The following is a 17,890-nucleotide window of genomic DNA, read 5'->3' as shown; positions in this document are numbered from 1 at the left end:
ACAAAGAAGAGTACGCGGTTGCATATAAAATAGCACTCGTGCTATTTGAGCACCAAGGCAAGTGCGCTGGCCTGCAGCTGAAGATGAATTGTACAAAATGTCACTGTATCATATGAAGTTCTGTATACGGTGAATATATGGCCAACTTGGTGTTTGAGCTGTGTATGTATGTATGTATGTATGTATGTATGTATGTATGTATGTATGTATGTATGTATGTATGTATGTATGTATGTATGTATGTATGTATGTATGTATGTATGTATGTATGTATGTATGTATGTATGTATGTATGTATGTATGTATGTATGTATGTATGTATGTATGTATGTGGATGTTTGCATGAATGCGAGCATGTGTGCGAACTACTCTCATTACTGCGTCTTCGTATCTACAGAGTGTTTACTAAAAGCACTGACTTCAAATAAATGTATCCCACCTTTATATATAGAACTGCCTGACTGCTACATTATTCTTCCACCTGTCTACGCAGGCGGTGGACGTGTGGGCGATGGGCGCGACGCTCTATGCTTTCGTCGTTGGTAACGTTCCCTTCCACGATCCCAGCGTGCTCATCCTCTACAACAAGATAAGAAACCAGCCAGTGGTTTTCCCGTGAGTGCCCTAAAACACCTAATGTCCCGAATTACAGAGAACTGGAGATCCGGAGTATTGCTAACGTCAACACGAGAATGTAGCTCACACACTTTTCTATAGTAGCAAAAAACTTCAATGCAGCTGTGCGCAGTTTTTGGGCGATGTCTATAAAAAGGAGCTTGGGAGAAACAGGACAGCAATAAAGATTTGAAAACTGTGAAAAGAAAGTTAGAATAAACCATTTATTGGTAATAAATAGGTCACCATAGTGGTTGAACCTTCTAGTCCAGCAGACCATTGGCTCTTGCATTCTTTTGGGCGGCTAGGTCGACCAGGGCCTGTTGCTGCACTTCATCAGAGCTTGACAGGTTCGCCTTTTACTGGGCAATTGTAGTATTATGGTTGGCTGATATACTACAATTTCTTTGGCGCTCCCAGACCTAGTGAAATAGAGTGGTCGTCTGGGGACAGAAATTACATTGCAGATCGTACACCGAAGGGACTGTCTTGAACAATACATAAGGATTTGCAAAGAATAATGATTGTAATCGCCACCACGTGACTTGTGATGCCTTATCTAATCTAGGGTCAAATGGGGATAAAATGCGTCTATACTCAGTCTTATGTTGTCACGACGTCAAAGCAGAGGTCTTGCTGCAGAGATTGAGACAGCAGAAGCAGGTCAGTCTCTTTATTCGAACGTGCAAGCGAGCTCTTCTTTTTCATTCATTTCATGGCCCCTCATGGCACATTCACGAATGCCATTGTCTTTCTTGATCAACCACGTGACAATATGTTGTAGGATATCAGTATACAAAAATAGGGGCTGGGGATTGTCCTGGACAGTGAGAAGTTGCGCTGTGGATGAAGCAGGGGAGGCCCTGCGTAAGTGATGGCAAGGACAGCTCGAGACGAGCATTACGCGGATGGGCCAATGGGCATTGCATTATGTTTGCCATAACGCTATAACCACGCGTACAAATTTTAGCGTACATGTTATAACTTAGAAACACTGCGTTTTAATTTGTGCTTGTACATGTTTTCAACTGAATCGACTCCTTTAGTATGTGATAGTTGCGAGAAATGCAGCTGTGACACAATCTGTACAAGCCGAGCGGCTAGGGTACGTTTTATGCCACGGGGGGGGGGGGGGGGGACTAATTGACATAGCGTTAACAGAGTACTGATAGTTGGCAATACAAACAGTTGACTGTAACCGTCAAGCTGTGATAGCGTCTAATTTTTAAACTATAGCCTATGCGCTGGTTTATCTGTCCATAGCTTGTATTACAACGCAGTGCGTGTGAAATTCATGTTCGAAGAAATAATTTCTATCTTGTAATTTATTACTTTGACGAACTTGCATGATCCGGAGTTCTTTTTGTTGTACTTCAATTTCTTCCGGCGTAAAGCGTAGGACAATGACTAAACGAAGTAGGACAATTCGGTAATTTATGATAACAAAGGAAGATAAAACTTTACTTTGGGATCTTCATTTTAGCATTTCTCGCTGTAGACCTTTGCTTTAGGTCGTTTTAAAGGCGTATTGCCCTGAGGGCATTTAGAATACAGCAGCCAGAAGTAAATCAAAAGAACAAATACAATCTCAGTGTGTACTTTATCAAAATTTTAAGCCATTGAAAATTATCTCATTGCAGAGGGATTCCTTTTTGTTTTGGCTTATAAAACCGTGCAAATTCAAGGAGACCAATTATTCACTTACCACAAAATTATTCTAAAGGACACTTACTGATTAGCCTTCCTTCTTGACTGGCACGCACGTCTGGAGGTTATCAGAGGGCTTAATCAATATACTAACCACAACTATTCTCTCCTTCGTGGACGGCTTGCATTTAATACGTAGGCTGACGCGAGTGCTGACGTGATCTAAATGCAAGTGCATTATTAAAGTCTCTCATTAAGTTTGCATCAAGATAAAATCGACAACCTTGATGTTTTTTTTTTGACCAAGACAATAGAAACGAGGGGTTGATAGGCCTTCAAGTTTGAGTATTCAGACAAGTCAGGGTCGTAATGAAGAGGCCATGGCATGGTCACCCAAAAATTGGTGGTTTCCCGTTAAACACTGAAATAGATTCCCTGTTACGCATAGTATAATAAAGGAGCCATGACATGGTCATTGAAAAATTGGCGGTTTCTAGTGAAAAACAGAAATATATTCCCTGTTACGCATACTATATATAAAAAGTGGGCCGTAGTATATCATTTCGGTGCAAAACGAGCCCTGCAAATCACTGGTCGTATGGGGTGGCTCGATGCGTGCGCCCCCGCTCAGAGTGGAGACACTCTTAGAAAGGATCGCCGCCGCCAAAACCGGCTCTCGGGAGGCACCAACACCATTCTCTTGCTATCCGCTCGCGCCGACTCTAACGCTAAACACGGAAAGCGGATTCCTTCACGCTGTCCCTGTGTAGGATGCCTGGATGCTGCTTTTAGCAGTGCTATAACGGTGCTAAAAATGGTTTCAGAATATTTTTATTTCCTTGAGACCGAGAAGTACGGCTCCAATGGACAATCAAGATTAAGCGCGACCATCAACAACCGACGAACTATTCGTTTGTATATAATGGGAGCACCCGACTTCGTTACCTGACTTCGTTACCAAGCGGGCGCGCTTACATCCAGGCACCCTACGGTCGTAAACTCGCCCACTGCCGGTGACCGCCATGGAGTGTGTGACGTTGCGTGCATTATCGAGTGGAGCTGTCGTCGTCTACCAAAGCTTCAGCCCTGCAAGTCGTCGAATTTCATTTCCAAGCTGAAAAGAGATAAAATACCCTCATTCATGCACAGCTGGCCCCCGAAGTATATCGTTCGCTGAAATGCAGACACTCACACAGCTAGCTGCTTGTTACATCACGGCTCGCGCATTCGCCAGTGTGGCCCGCCTCTCCCTTCCCTCACGTGTTGATTAAAATATTCATTTATAAAATAAACACTAAAATGCACTAAAATTTTGTAAGCTTGTGTGTAATTATGAGCAAAAATTTGGTGGTATGACCTCTTTACTGCAGTCGTCAAAGCATGAATCAGAATCAAATACAACTAAGATAGAATACGTGTAGTACTGCTATGTTTGGTGTCTAACTTAGTGTAACAGTTATATTCCGTAATATATACATGGCACATTTACAAAGTTTGAAATTTGATTAGCAGTTGCTTTAAGAAATGTTTTTGCATATGTTTTTTTCCCAATTTCTTGAATCGCAGCTCCAACATCAGCACCGAATTGCAAGACCTACTTTCACGCATGTTAAAGAAAAACCCTTCGGACAGGATCACAGTTCCTGAAATCAAGGTAAATGGCACACACGCACGCACGCACGCACGCACATACATACATACATACATACATACATACATACATACATACATACATACATACATACATACATACATACATACATACATACATACATACATGCATACATACATACATACATACATACATACATACATACATACATACATACATACATACATACATACATACATACATACATACATACATACATACATACATCAACAATTTGGCTGCTCGCACCAACTCCAGGAAGAGGAAAGCAGCATAATTGGGAATTCAGCTGAGCATGTTTCAATTAACGAACTCAAATACGACAGGAAAAAAATAGAACTTGGGCAAATCTCTCTATTTGATTCGGCATCAATGATACAGATGCTACATTCCAATTTTCACGCAGCATGTGACTGCTTAAAAGCATTAGAGCATTTCCACAGAATGCGTGCGGTGGAGACATACGTTGTAGTTGCTACCAGTGTTCTCCTTCGGCCATTTCTCAGGTGCATTCATGGGTGACGAAGAATGGCATGTTCCCAATGCCATCTGAAAGCGAGAACTGCGTATTCGTCGAAGTCACGGAGGAGGAGACTGACAACTGTGTGCGCACGATTCCCAAGCTCGACACTTTGGTAAGGATGCACAAATATCTTCCTTTATTATTCAGGAAGTGCAGAATATGTAAAGCATACAGGATGACAACAATGAGAAAGAAAGTGCGCCCATACCTCTTCACACGACGTCATTGCAAGTAGCATCTCTCGGTGCTCGTTCTTTAATTTTAAGGTTCATCTTTCGAAGATGACAATTGCAATCCCAGAGTTTTATTGTGGGGCCGAGATCGGAGCCTTTCTTTCTGAAGTGACAGTTTTCACATGTTGTAACCACGCTTTCAGAAGTGAAATGAATGCAGGTTTTTTTAAGCGTTTATTTAAGTAGCCCTAAAGAAGTGCTTAGTATTTTCAGAATGAGCATTATCTTCAACTGGGAAAAAACTTACCTAATAAGTGAGGCGCTAGGAAAGTTGCTAATTCCGAGATTGCTTATGCAACCAAATCAAAGGCAGAAACATGCCTTTTTCTATATAGCTCCCAGTCATCCCATCTGCAATTCTTTTGTAAGTAGACACCGCGGAATTAAGTACTCGTTACTGCAGGGTCACTAACAAGGCTTTAGTCGTTGTGCTAATTCAAGCGTCCATTGCTAATAAAAAAGCTCAATCCACTAAAAAATATCAACCTCAATTTGGCATATTATTCTACTACATCTTATAACTAGTTGAATGGAGGTTTATTTTACGCATGAAAATGGGAGAATATATTGGCTACATATGTAAATGACAAAAATATTCTCCCATTGAATACTCAACTCGCGCTGCCTTTGCTTTTGTTAGTGATGCGTTTTGCAGATCTCGTATTACATTCGAACGCAGATCCTGGTTAAGAGCATGCTAGAGAAGCACTCATTTGGCCACCCTTACAAGGACGTTCCCCGCCACCGCGCCCACTTCACCAAGGCAAATCGTTCGAATTCAGCCCCCTCCTCCTTCGACGTGTTCCTCGAAAGGTATGCAACACTTCAAGTCATCTTCACTAACAATGTATACTGAAGCTACAGTGAAGGCTTGAGCTGAATAAAGCTCAAGTGCCCTGCTATTTGCGAGCGCCATTTTGCTTAGTGAATGGACGTACTTGGCAACTTTTTGACACTGTCAGTTTATGCCTAATCTTAGCTGGATAGAATAAGGCCCGATGATATTCTTTATCTTCTAAATGTTAAATTCGTATCATGGATCTGATATCAAACACTATGTAGTGTTTATCACATAATGCAGACCTACGTCAAAGTTTCCAAACTAAGAGGGTGTTTTCACAGCCATGAATGCTCCTCGTAGACGAGGGCAATGCAAGTTTTTTGAATATGTGAAATAGCTGGATTGCTGAAGTAATGTTTCCGAACGCTAGCCCCTCAAAAGCACGATGCGCTGGGGTGAACACATAGAGCGACAAAATGCATGACTGTGAAAAGAATCTACTATGACATCACCTAATCTATCTAATATCCCGTGGCACAACCGTTATTTAAAAAAAAACTCTGCCCAGGGACACAGGCTCTTTAACCAACGAAAATGCTTTTCTTCCACATTTCAGCGCGTACATGCACGCGAGAGACCGATATCACAGTGCATCCGGCGATGATGTTGTCTTTGCACAATTCTTTTTAATACTGACATTGCTACGCGGACTTAATTTATCCTTTGCTTTCATAGATTTGCAGTCCCCACTTCGTCATCTCTTTGTTATAAGTTGTTGCATAACCGGGACAGCATATGGCTCTCAGATAGCAGAATGAGTACAGTTCTCTAAAGCGTTTACACGTGATTCTAAACAAAAAGCGAAACTAAATTGAGTTCAGCTGAACCCAACAAGGTTGCAGAAATATTCAAGATGTAATATCGCCTTCTGGTGGGTACGTCTTATTCACAACAGACCTGACGGTCCGCCACCATGGAGCAGTGGTTAAAAAGTTCCTGAAACGGTTTTTCCCCATTCCTATTTTGATTGGACCAATACTGGAGCAAATCATTGATATTTGAGTTCAATTGAAACACCCATTATTAACGGATCTACAAGTACTAAATAAGTATCCTCCTCCGCTGCTCCAGCTTTCACCCTCAACTGCCCTCAACTCTTCCTCCGCCTTCACGGCGCCTGCGTCACGATGTGGTGCCAGCCCACATACGCGTAAATCCCACCGCCGATCCGATACCGGCAGTTTGTGCTGCGCGTTTCCCAGCCAATCAGATCAGCTGGGAAAGATGACGTCAGCGGGGCAGAGCATGTAGCTTGGTGTATGGGCAGCTGAAAACGTGTTTGGCCGAGTTGCAGCGATTCTCAGCTCTCGAGCGTTGTAATAAATTACACAGTTTACGCAGAGAACTCAAATTGGTCTCTAAATTACCCTTGAGACTTGGTCTACCGGCCTAATGCATTTGTAAAAAATTGTCAAAATGATTTCAGGGTCCATTTAAGGTGCTTGGATGCTGACCCGAATGTCGCGGGCTCAATCCTGGCCACGGCGGCCACATTTTGAAGTACGCAAAATGATAGAGGTCCATGTACTGTGTGATGTTAGAGCGCGTTAAAACACCAGATGGCCTATACTTCTGTAGCCCTCCACTGCGTGCGGTGTCTCTCATAACCATTTTTGGGACGCCAAACTTTAGTTATTATTATTATTATTATTATTATTATTATTATTATTATTATTATTATTATTATTATTATTATTATTATTATTATTATTATTATTGTTATTATTATTATTATTGTTACAGACGTCATGTACCACGTGCATTATCTCCGCTAGGAACCTCGCGTGAACTGTCCCGGACAAGAAAATAGTGAACAGTCGGTACGGTCTTGTCAAGTATAGCCAAAGCCTTCAGGTCTCAGATGGACGGGACGTACTCCTCATGAGCAGTCGGGTTGCGTCGGTGGTCTGGGTTCGGCACTGCCAAAATAACGCACTACGGCATATCGTATTAGCCATGGGGTTCCATGGCCTATAGAAGAGTAGGAGGCTATCTGTCAACTGAACGAAATCGTGAAAAAATCAGTGGCCATTACAAATACACAATGACATTGCAGACAAGTTCACGAAAAAGTTGTCGCTTCTTGTGCACAGTGTTAGTAGTCGTGCGCTAATTTAGTGCACTCTTTTCTATGGACTTCAAGTAAAATGACCCATTATCACTTTTTGTTGGCTCCAGCACCGAATAGGACTCTCTCATTTGTTGAAAATGCGAAACACTGTCGGGTATCCCAATGTGTGAAACCTGCTCAGTCAATCCTTTTGGCTTTAAATAAGAGTTGTTTTTTTTTTTGGCCGAGCAAGCCCACAGCAAATCACAGATACTGTTAGTATTAGACCCACGAATAGCCCTAACGATGTACGCTATGCATCTTTTTGCGCAATCGCAGGAAAGTCTCTCTGGAAAGTCCGCTGCCGGCCCTCAACGAAATCAACTTCCTGGACCAGACATAGCGGCAGTTCGAAGAGTGGGCAGCCGCCTCGTCAACGTGGCTGGCCTTCACCGCTGATGAGCGCTTGACGTGTAGGTGACATCGGATGAATTATGAGACGATGATGAAGCGAGGAAGAAGCCTTTGACGTCATGGAAGACTGTACGGTGCGAACGTATCCGCGACGAATGAACTTTTACGTGTTACGACTTCCCGGTGCCTATACCTCCGAAAGCCAGCATTACACCTCATTCACACGTGGTTGGCGCGACTCCCATTTCAGCTGTATTCATCGTTGCACAGTACCCACAGAAAGCACTCTACAGCAAGCGACACTCTTTCAACCCTCGACAGCACTTGAGCGACAGTGCAGTTGCTCCACCTCACTGTTCCATCTTTTTGATACCCTTCTCTTCATCGATTTTACTCTGCGCAGCACAGATGCTGCAATCGCCAACGCTGGCATATACATATATATATATATATATATATATATATATATATATATATATATATATATATATATATATATATATATATATATATATATATATATATATATATATATATATATATATATATATATATATATATATATATATATATATATATATAAATATATATATATATATATATAGACTTCTTGTTTTCTTATTTTGGCATTTCGTGGAAAATATTATTGCATTTTTTTCGTGCTACCAGCGCGTCTGCCCTTGTGTGTGAGACTACTGCACTCTTCGAAGCGGCATTGTGAATCTTTCTATGACCTCCACAGGTTCGCCATTAATTGTGCGCCGATAGTGGTCTTCTTTTTTCAGGGGTCAATTATTGCTGTGACCTACTTATCATCTTTCTTTACAGTATTTGATAAACGTAAGCCTGATTGACCTGCGTTGATATATCAGGCAATGGCCTAGATATAGGTAGCTGAATCAAGACTTTGAACTACCTGAATGCACCCAACCAAACTCTTCCTCAATCTTTCTTTAATGAAAAATTCAGAGGATAATAGTAAAGACACAAAATACCGTTGCTGTCTTCGAGGCACTGCAGTCGTAGCTTTTGGCACAGAATGGCCTGAATAATCGGTAATAGTTCTACCAAACTGAAATCAATTCCGTGTTTAGTGACTTTACCATTACATTCGTTCACCAGGAGGCATTATTTGAGCTCAACTCTATCAACATTATTCTTAACATTTAGTGACCCATATACAACATGCAAGACATTACCATATCCTAGTCTTTGTGCAATTACCGTCGGAACTAGTACACAAGGCGCCACTACAATGTGGTACGTCATATTCAGTGTTTCTGGCACATTTTTATTGCCAGAGTATATGCACTTATTCGTGGCTTGATTCTCACATCAAGTTTTCGTTTGCCCTTGTTCCTCGTAGCCATTGAGATGTTCGTATACTGTATAATCCCAAACTTGAAAATAAGAAGAAACACACATTGCTTTCGTAAATGCGTTCTATTCTTTCACCATCGATAATGTTACGGCGCTTCACTGAAGAGAGTAATTCCTATGCCGATTTTTCAAGCTTTTGTAAGTCGTGTCACGCCACAAGAAAGCCTCAGTCGAACAAAGGGAAAAGCTTGCTGCAGTGTAACCAATGCATTTTTAAAGGTGACTTAGTTTGATATTCTGTCGCAAAAATTGTTTATATAAGTCGTGCTCTTTTGATCATCGCCTTTTTTTTTCGTTGCAGGAATAAATATAAGGCGCCATTGTTTTCGATGACGTAGCGCAGGCTCTGCAGAGTGCCTTGTGGCCTATTAGGAGACACGGGCGCTACATAATAGACAATACTTGCAACCTATCATAGGCCATCCTTATACGTTTATCCTGTCTCCTCAAGTCCATTCATTCTATTTTCTGGCTTAAACATATTTGCACACAGATATACACTGCAATGCTGGTAAGTGTCGCTGTAGAACACAGGTGGTTGAGGGATCAATTCTCTTGTACAGTATTTATCTTGCTTTGCACAATCCTGACTCTCATAAGTTAAAAAAAAAAGCTTTGTGTAAAATGCTTAGACTTGAGTGTCTCATAATGTATCCCTCGAGATAAAGTTTTACGGCGTAGATTATAGTTATTACCCACCTATTGCACATATGACAGTACGCTTTGTCTCTGCTTATTCATTCCGATCATTAAACATGTGTGATGTTTTGAAACGTAATATTTGAAGCCTATACGACTCCTTCAATAGGTATAGGTATTTTGGCAGTCACGCAGCTGGTTTTTACAGAGCAATAATGCATTGGTAGACGCAGGATTCATCTTTGAATACCTCAATATATGTTGATCTGCTTCTCACACTGTAAATATGTCATTCGCAGAGACTACGTGTTTGAATGAATTAAGGCTGCCTCATACATGCCGCAACTGGCGTTCTACTCATCGTACTAACGAATATGTCTGATTTCGTATGGCTTGGGTTAAAGAACTTTTATAAAGTGAACTGCAAAAAAAATGAACGCTCGACTTCGCTAGATAACAACTCTAGCGAATTTCGAATTCACTAAATTACGATCTAAGATCGCAGAGTTTCTTATATTGCAATTCACACGTTACCTTGGGGCGCTTCAACACACACGGCAGTGCAATTATTGAATAAACCCTTTCACCCACGGTGCCCTCAAGCTGAAGACAGCCATGTTCCATCATGTACTGACACCTGTATCACTTGTTTCAACTGGCCTTTCTTTTTTACATTGCCTCGCTAATCTTGCTAAGTCGGTTCGGCAAAATGACTTCGTGTAGAATTAAAAAGAGTTTTGTACAAAGTCCTTGTCAGGATCAATTCTTGGTGTAATAATTACTGTGACCGAAATATGTAGACAACGAAGTAGGGTGTTTCAAAAACGTGGGGTAAGGAACCGATTTCACTTAACTCTTGACGTTATTTATTGAGCAAGTAAATCAAAGAATATTTTCCGGCATCGATTCTAATCACTCTAAGAATGCGTTGACCTACGTCAAGCGGCCGGTGTACCGCTAAGGAAGGCTAGCCGCTCTCAACAAATGACAGGGCGTGCTGCAAGCGTCATCAGTGTACAGCGAATGAACTAGCCGGAGGAAAGGGCCTATACAATGGCGTTATTTACTTTGACTAAAGCGACATCTTCAGTTCTTTCTGATGAGAAAATTAGTAATTCACACCGCTCTCACTGCAAAATGACGTTCCTCGCTTGAATGCTTATGCTGGAGCACTGCTTGTAGCTACGTCACGCATCATATATTTGAATTCGAGCGTGGCTCCCATATTATGCAAGTAGCCAAGCTTTGGGCATTTTGTTCTCCACTAGTTTAGAGAAATATTGATAGCTGTAAGACAACTTCTTGTGCATTTACTACCCTTAGACCTCGCAGATTATTTTATCACGCAAGGTGTTTTACATCACACTTGTGAGTGGTCTGCTCGAAGCTGGACAAGCGACTGCGCTTGAGCAGACACGTGCACCTCGACTGCCCGACTCGGCCTCTCTTTTGCACCGCAAAACTAGTTGCACCCTTGAGGGCTTCTTTTTGTTCCACAGCAATAATAATACTGGCCTAACATGGGTGCCTTCAAGTACTTCACAGTAGGGAAATGGAAAGCGCCGATGTTCCGAGAATGTAAAAGCAAGCCACATGACATTTGAAGCTGTCGGATAAAAATAAGTAATTCTCGTAAGGTGCCGCTTTTTTTAGGGTTTTGGAGAGGCAAATAGTATTGTTGAGACTTTCGCTAAATTTTTATTTATTGCTGATTTTTGTGTCATCGATTGTGCTGTTTCGGCTAATAATATGTGCACTGTAGCGGCTAGAATTTGCATATTAAGCATGCATTGTACTTAGAAGCCCGTGTATTTCTATACGCCACTTGCCACCGACGAGATGAAAACTACACTTTGAACATGTCTTGTTCTCTACGATGCCTCTTTTTCGCTCATGGTGCTACAAGTAGAGTCAGTTTGATGTCACATTCCTCGTTCATCTCACATCTTTGGGTACAACCTCCTAACAGACTGTCTTCACTCTAACACTTTGAACTAGAGCAACACAATTTTAAACCTGTTTTTTTGTCATGCGATGAACTGCACGTACATTTTGTCAATAAGTTTGAAAAATGAAGACACACACCTATATGAACATAGCTTTAGAAATGGTTTTATTGCGAGGTCCTTAGAAGTATTCATATATCAGGTAACTATTTTACGGCATAGACAAAATGACGTCATTTCTCTATAGAATGCGGTGATTGTGCATGACAGTGTCAGTGTTACTTCCATTGTTTATAATAATATGAAATCGCATTTTCAGAATGTGGGAACCCTAGCTGCCAAGTGTAATATTTTTTTTGTTTTGTTTAGAAAGGGCATCTGAAATTCTGTATTGGGAAGATGAGGCCTGCGACTTGAAGACATTTAGGCGGAGTTAGAAATAATAACATTTGCGGGTTCTGTTTGCCACGTCTACCAAACTAAGCACCATAGCTCAGTTTCTGGTAAATAAGCCTGGTTTAAATGAAAAGCAATGCCGCCTGTTATTATTGAAAGACCTCTTAAAATGCTTAGCCTAATTGTCGATCAAGCTATATTACCTACCTTGGTTACCCATGCAAATTATTTCCACAGCTAATTCATGCAAATGGTCTTGCATGAGAAATAATATTTGCTCACAAAGTTTCGTTGCTTTCTCTTGCAGAATTTCTTTAAACACATGTTGTTTCCTAGTAAAGATGTTAAGAGAGATGAACCAGCACACTTGCGCCCACCATTCTTGCGCGATCAATTTGCAGAACCTGTTAAGCCATTGTGCCTCCTGTTCTATTGTAAGATCCTTTGAGACATCAAATAAACTAAGGGTGCAATCACGTCTGTGTTCTTGTCAAATTCTTAGTCGTAGACTTTACACTATAGTTTATTTCATGCTTAATGCTGTTTTTTTCTCTTGAGGACACCTGTTGTTTTCATACTCGTACACATTTCATGAACAGATATAGTAAAAATAGGGGAATGCAGTCGACTTACAATATTCAACCACTAGAGACCGAGTATTTTAATTTCAATATAAGAAGTTCTGAGCAGGAATATTTTTTTCAAGTCTGCCTGCTGTTGTTATTAAAAGAAAAACGTTTAAAAAAACTGGAGATGTAAGCATGGCTGTTTCCCTACTCGGTACTGCAGGTGCCGGCTGATGAATTTGTTATATACACTGAAAACCACGTACATATTTAGCCACACACATGTACCCACAAACACATTTATATATACATTGTTTACAAAGTTTCTTCGAAGCTATTGGCCCCCAAGAAAGTTAGCTTTCGTGGCGTGTAGAGGATATGTGCTGCTTTGCCGTTCGCACAGAATTTGTCGTAACTCTAGCACGAGTCCCACTGAAGGTGTATGGCCACCGTTAAAAACCGTCTGTCTGGCACCTATCGCCTATATTCACAAATATCATGTTTCAGGTATTCTAGAAGCTTAAGCAGAATGCACAATGGTGAGTTCAAAAGCTGAAGTTCACTCTTAGAGTATTTTTATAGACGAAGTGTAATATCATGCGCTACAAGCATGTTCCATGTAGTCTGTAACGTCTCGTGGCATATCGGATTGGCAGGTTGGAACAGTTTTGTAAAGAGGCCCATGATGGTGACTACCACCTGGCTAGAGGTATCGCTGGAACCAGCATGCGTATGCATATACGCTTGTCACCGTGTCTTTTCTTGAGAAAGGTATCTTGACTATTTCTCACGGGGCACCATGACCAGTTCTAGCAGTGTCATGTACTTGGTCATTACCATGTGTTGTGTAGTACTTTTGGTTAGTAAGCTTGTAAAAGCACCGGTTACGATCTAGTACTCGTCGCCTCAGCTGGGACAAGTATGCTGAGAGCAAAAATTTTAGAAAGCTTGTGTAGCATACGTGGTAAGTACATGCCAACTGGAATGACCCAATCATCATTACCAACTATCTGAACTTTCGGTAGAACTCCCAATAACAGCAATTATTTTATAGCAGGCCTGTATTGTGGTCGTGATTCGTAGTGTGTCTTAGATAGAAAATTGTCATCGGCTCTGGCAGCTGTATTTTCGATGGAAGCAAAAATGCTGTAAGCCGGTGTGCTCGGATTTGGGTGCACGTTAAAGAACCGCAGGTGGACGAAATTTCCGGAGCCCTCTACAACGGCGTCTCTCATAATCATATCGTAGTTTCGGACGTTAAACCTCCCATATCGATCAATATCAACCAAGAAAATTATCGCCATCATGAACCGGCACGTGCTCACTGACCACCAAGCATTTTAATAGATACCAAGACAAAACCAAACTCGCGGTATCCAGCAATTCTTTCGTCCATGCTCTGCAAAAGCACCAACTGTGGTCCCTTCCCCTCAAACTTTCTCACAAATCACGCGACGGCACAGTGGAAGCGTCCAACTATCTGTCCGTCGCACCGTCCGTCCGTCCGTACTCGGTCTTATTACACTGCACATAACGAACGCTATGTTCATTACACAATGAACACTAAGTGTAGTAATAAGCACAAAAAGTTTGCGGACACTTCATGTACTCTGTTTTGCCTTGCTTTAATAAATTACCGCTACTCGTGCGATTGCATCCACGTAAATTGATAAATAAGTGATCTGCTCACTGATAACGCTAATAATAGTAGGCACTGCGTATATAAGAAAACCAGGTCGCAGGAGTACATTGCATAAAAGCCCAGCAAACACAGCATTCCGAACCGTTTCCCTAGTTTCTTATCTAGCAGACATAGGTCACCACGCACGCGTGTGTGGCTATACTGCATCCTTGCACCGAACATCGTTTGCAGGTACTGAAGAAAGCACACGGCCTTAAATATTATCTAGCTGCCTCATCCCGCTGGTCGCTGGACACTGTACTCAAAACGGTCATCACATATCAGTAATGACACACACCTCACAACTTCGCACCCAGCGCAACTTAAATACCGGTGACAATAATTGACGCAAGGCCAACGAGTGTGGAACATTAAAACGCGTGAGAAGGTGTGTCATCCAAGACGCATTTTTCGAGCATGCCTTTCCTTGCAGTGCAAAGGCTGAACTGAGTAATAATGGTGTCAGCACAGGGTGCTAGAAAAACAATATGTTGTTATAAAAAAAAAACCTCTGTCATAAGTTTTTTGCTCGTTACACTTACACAGCGTTGTTGTGCGAACGAATTGGTATTCGTAAAACATAATAATTGACATGCCTTTAAACAAAACCTTGTTTTTCACTATTATTGTTCGTTCGCTGCAAGCATAGCACTCTAATTATAAACTGTTTTCCGGATGTTTCGCAGCCCAATTGAATAGACATTGCTAGCCAAGCCAGGACCAGCTAGGTACACTCCAGCTCCTCTGCGTACCAGCGTTGCGCGACTTGCGTTGAAGCCGATAGAACCTTCGTTCAAGCCGATAGTAACGCAGCTATTTGTGGTAGACTAAGGTTTCGTCCTGGCCAGCTGCTACAGCGGCCTCTCTTCAGCTGTATTCGCTCGCTTAGCCAGAATAGTCGCCCGCGCCAGTGCCGAAATAACATAAATAATACATTGTGCTTGAAAATCGTAGCCACGGCAGTCTCACTGATGGAGGAGAAATCTTAGAGGCCCATGTACTGTGTGATGCCTTCCACTATGGTGTCTCTCATAATCATCGCCATTTGAAAACTTGAAACTCCTGAAATGATTGTTATACATTTGTTTGCGCGAGTCCCTTTCATTTAATCCCGATGCTGCCCGTAATGTTAGCGATGGTGCAGAAGCAATCACAGAGAGCGCTTACAAGCAGAAAAATTTATTCGTTCGTGCTCTCAATAAGGTTCAATTGCAGAGGACATACAATTATCTGACAACATTGCATTTGCAATAGTGAATACACGCTCACTTTGCTCAAGGTGTTTTCGAACCCAAAGTATTTGCGAGAACATCATCAATTGCAGCTCGAGACTATGAAGGACTGCCAAATTCTATTTAAATACGTCACGGTGTTTCGGGCGAAAAGCTACTCATAATGTATTGCCAGTGACATCAGCATTGAGATCCTGTGATTAAAGCACAACTATGTGCTGAGAAAAGAAACACGAACAGTAAAAACCAGCTTTTATTTGAGGATTACGCAATCGTTATGTTTCAAAGATCCCATATATTTCCTCAAAAATTGTATGTAGGTGCAACGTACATTGACGATATGACAGTGTTTAATGATTAAATAAGAAAGGTTTTCTAAGCGCCCTTTATGAGAGGTGATTTCCGTAGTTATTGAGTGCAGATGTAGCCACTGTGGTGCACGAAAAGGTGCGCTCCTAAATTTATTCAGCAACATTCCACCCCGTCGTGTGTTTTGGTGTCCTGCAAGTGCATGCATTTTCTGAATCATTGTGGTGTGAATTCAACTTTCGTTGTGCGCATATAGTTGTGAACTGCATTTCCTCGTTGGACTACGTGTTGCAGCGCAGTGTCCAACGATCAACGGCGCGATGCGGATAACTTTTTAAGCCAAGCGTTTGCCTCAGTACCCACAAAAACGATGTGCAGTGCAAGGATACAACAGCAACTCACGTACCCCGGGGACCCATGTCATCTCAAAAAATTGGGACAGCAGTTCGGAGTACTGTTGTCACCGGATTTTCGTGAATCAGTATTCGTTCCTGAGGCCCGGAATTCTTCGTGAACACGCTGCGCCTACATTTACCCAAGTTATCGGTGAGCAGATCACTAATCTATTTCGCTACGATTCACGTGCCTGCATGCGTTACAAGTAATGCTAAATTCTTGCAGCATAAGGTGACACATAGCGCACGTATCATCAGCGCACATTTTGTGGTTATTACCACGTTTGTGTACAGCGTAAAGTTGGATGCAGTGCAATGAAATCGCGTTATAGCGAAAATTTGACAAAACCAAAATAGACTGCTTAAACGAGCAGTGCCAGCGATACTGACCATGATTTTGATTGATTTGTGGGGTTTAACGTCCTAAAACCACTATATGATTATGAGAGACGCCGTAGTGGAGGGCTTCGGAAATTTCGATCACCTGGGGTTCTTTAACGTGCGCCCAAATCTGAGCACACGGGCCTACAACCTTTCTGCTGCCATACTGACCAGCTCACGCCAGTTTATCTTATTTGTCGTCCACTTCGCCTTTTCATCTCGATGCTATAGGTAGGTAACATCCCAATAATGGCTGGACTATATGTGTCATTTGCTCTTGTTGGAATGAAAGCGCACAAGCTAGGCCCAATTTAATGAAAGTTTATCCAATCCAAAAAATAAAAGTTTATCCAATCCAATCCATAGGCCCAATTTAAAGAATTTGCTTGCATGTGAGATAAATGAGTATCGCTGCAATTATGAGAGGTACGCTACTGCTTGTATTCATCAATCTGTGAAAGGTGCCACGAGAGCTGTATAAAAGTTCCAACATTAGACTTTCCAACTTAAAAACGCCACGCCTGCGTTAAGGTTAAGGTTAAGGATGTTGTAGGTAGCCGGCGGATCTAGCCTTGCATAATTTGCAGGCAATTGCCCCGCCCGGTTTCCTCTTTGCTAAATGAAGCTGTGTCCTTTGTTTGTTGTTTAACCTATCGTGAGCAGGCTGTGAAAATGAAAATCGTTCATATAGCGACGTAAGCCTGCATAAGACAGCGGCCTTTGTGCTATTCCACGTGCAGTACCGTACCGACACTCTATCTCACTGAACTATACACCAAACATAATTGTCACTTATCACCAGTCACATAGATTACGAGAAGGCGTTTGATTCAGTAGAAATATCAGCCGTCATGCAGACACTGCGGAATCAGGGTGTCGATAAAGCATATATAAACATCCTGGAAGAAATCTACAGGGGATCAACTGCTACCATAGTGCTTCATAAAAAAAGCAACAGAATACCAATCAAGAAGGGTGTAAGGCAGGGGGA

General features: G+C 41.8%; 1 protein-coding gene across 1 annotated transcript in view; it reads left to right on the top strand.

Annotated features, from left to right (window-relative positions):
* Positions 1-8,412, top strand: part of LOC142802848 (calcium/calmodulin-dependent protein kinase kinase 1-like) — a 114,860-nt gene extending 106,448 nt beyond the window's left edge. Inside the window, exons 13-17 of the mRNA XM_075887907.1 lie at positions 494-615; positions 3,829-3,916; positions 4,420-4,548; positions 5,349-5,482; positions 7,900-8,412. Coding sequence (XP_075744022.1) covers positions 494-615; positions 3,829-3,916; positions 4,420-4,548; positions 5,349-5,482; positions 7,900-7,963 — 537 coding nt within the window. The 3' untranslated portion in view covers positions 7,964-8,412. The remainder of the gene's footprint in view (positions 1-493; positions 616-3,828; positions 3,917-4,419; positions 4,549-5,348; positions 5,483-7,899) is intronic.
* The last annotated feature ends 9,478 nt before the right edge of the window (positions 8,413-17,890 follow it).

Source organism: Rhipicephalus microplus, chromosome 3, assembly GCF_043290135.1.
Source record: "Rhipicephalus microplus isolate Deutch F79 chromosome 3, USDA_Rmic, whole genome shotgun sequence".
Classification (NCBI taxonomy): Eukaryota; Metazoa; Arthropoda; class Arachnida; order Ixodida; family Ixodidae; genus Rhipicephalus; species Rhipicephalus microplus.
This window is presented reverse-complemented; position numbering and strand designations above follow the sequence as displayed.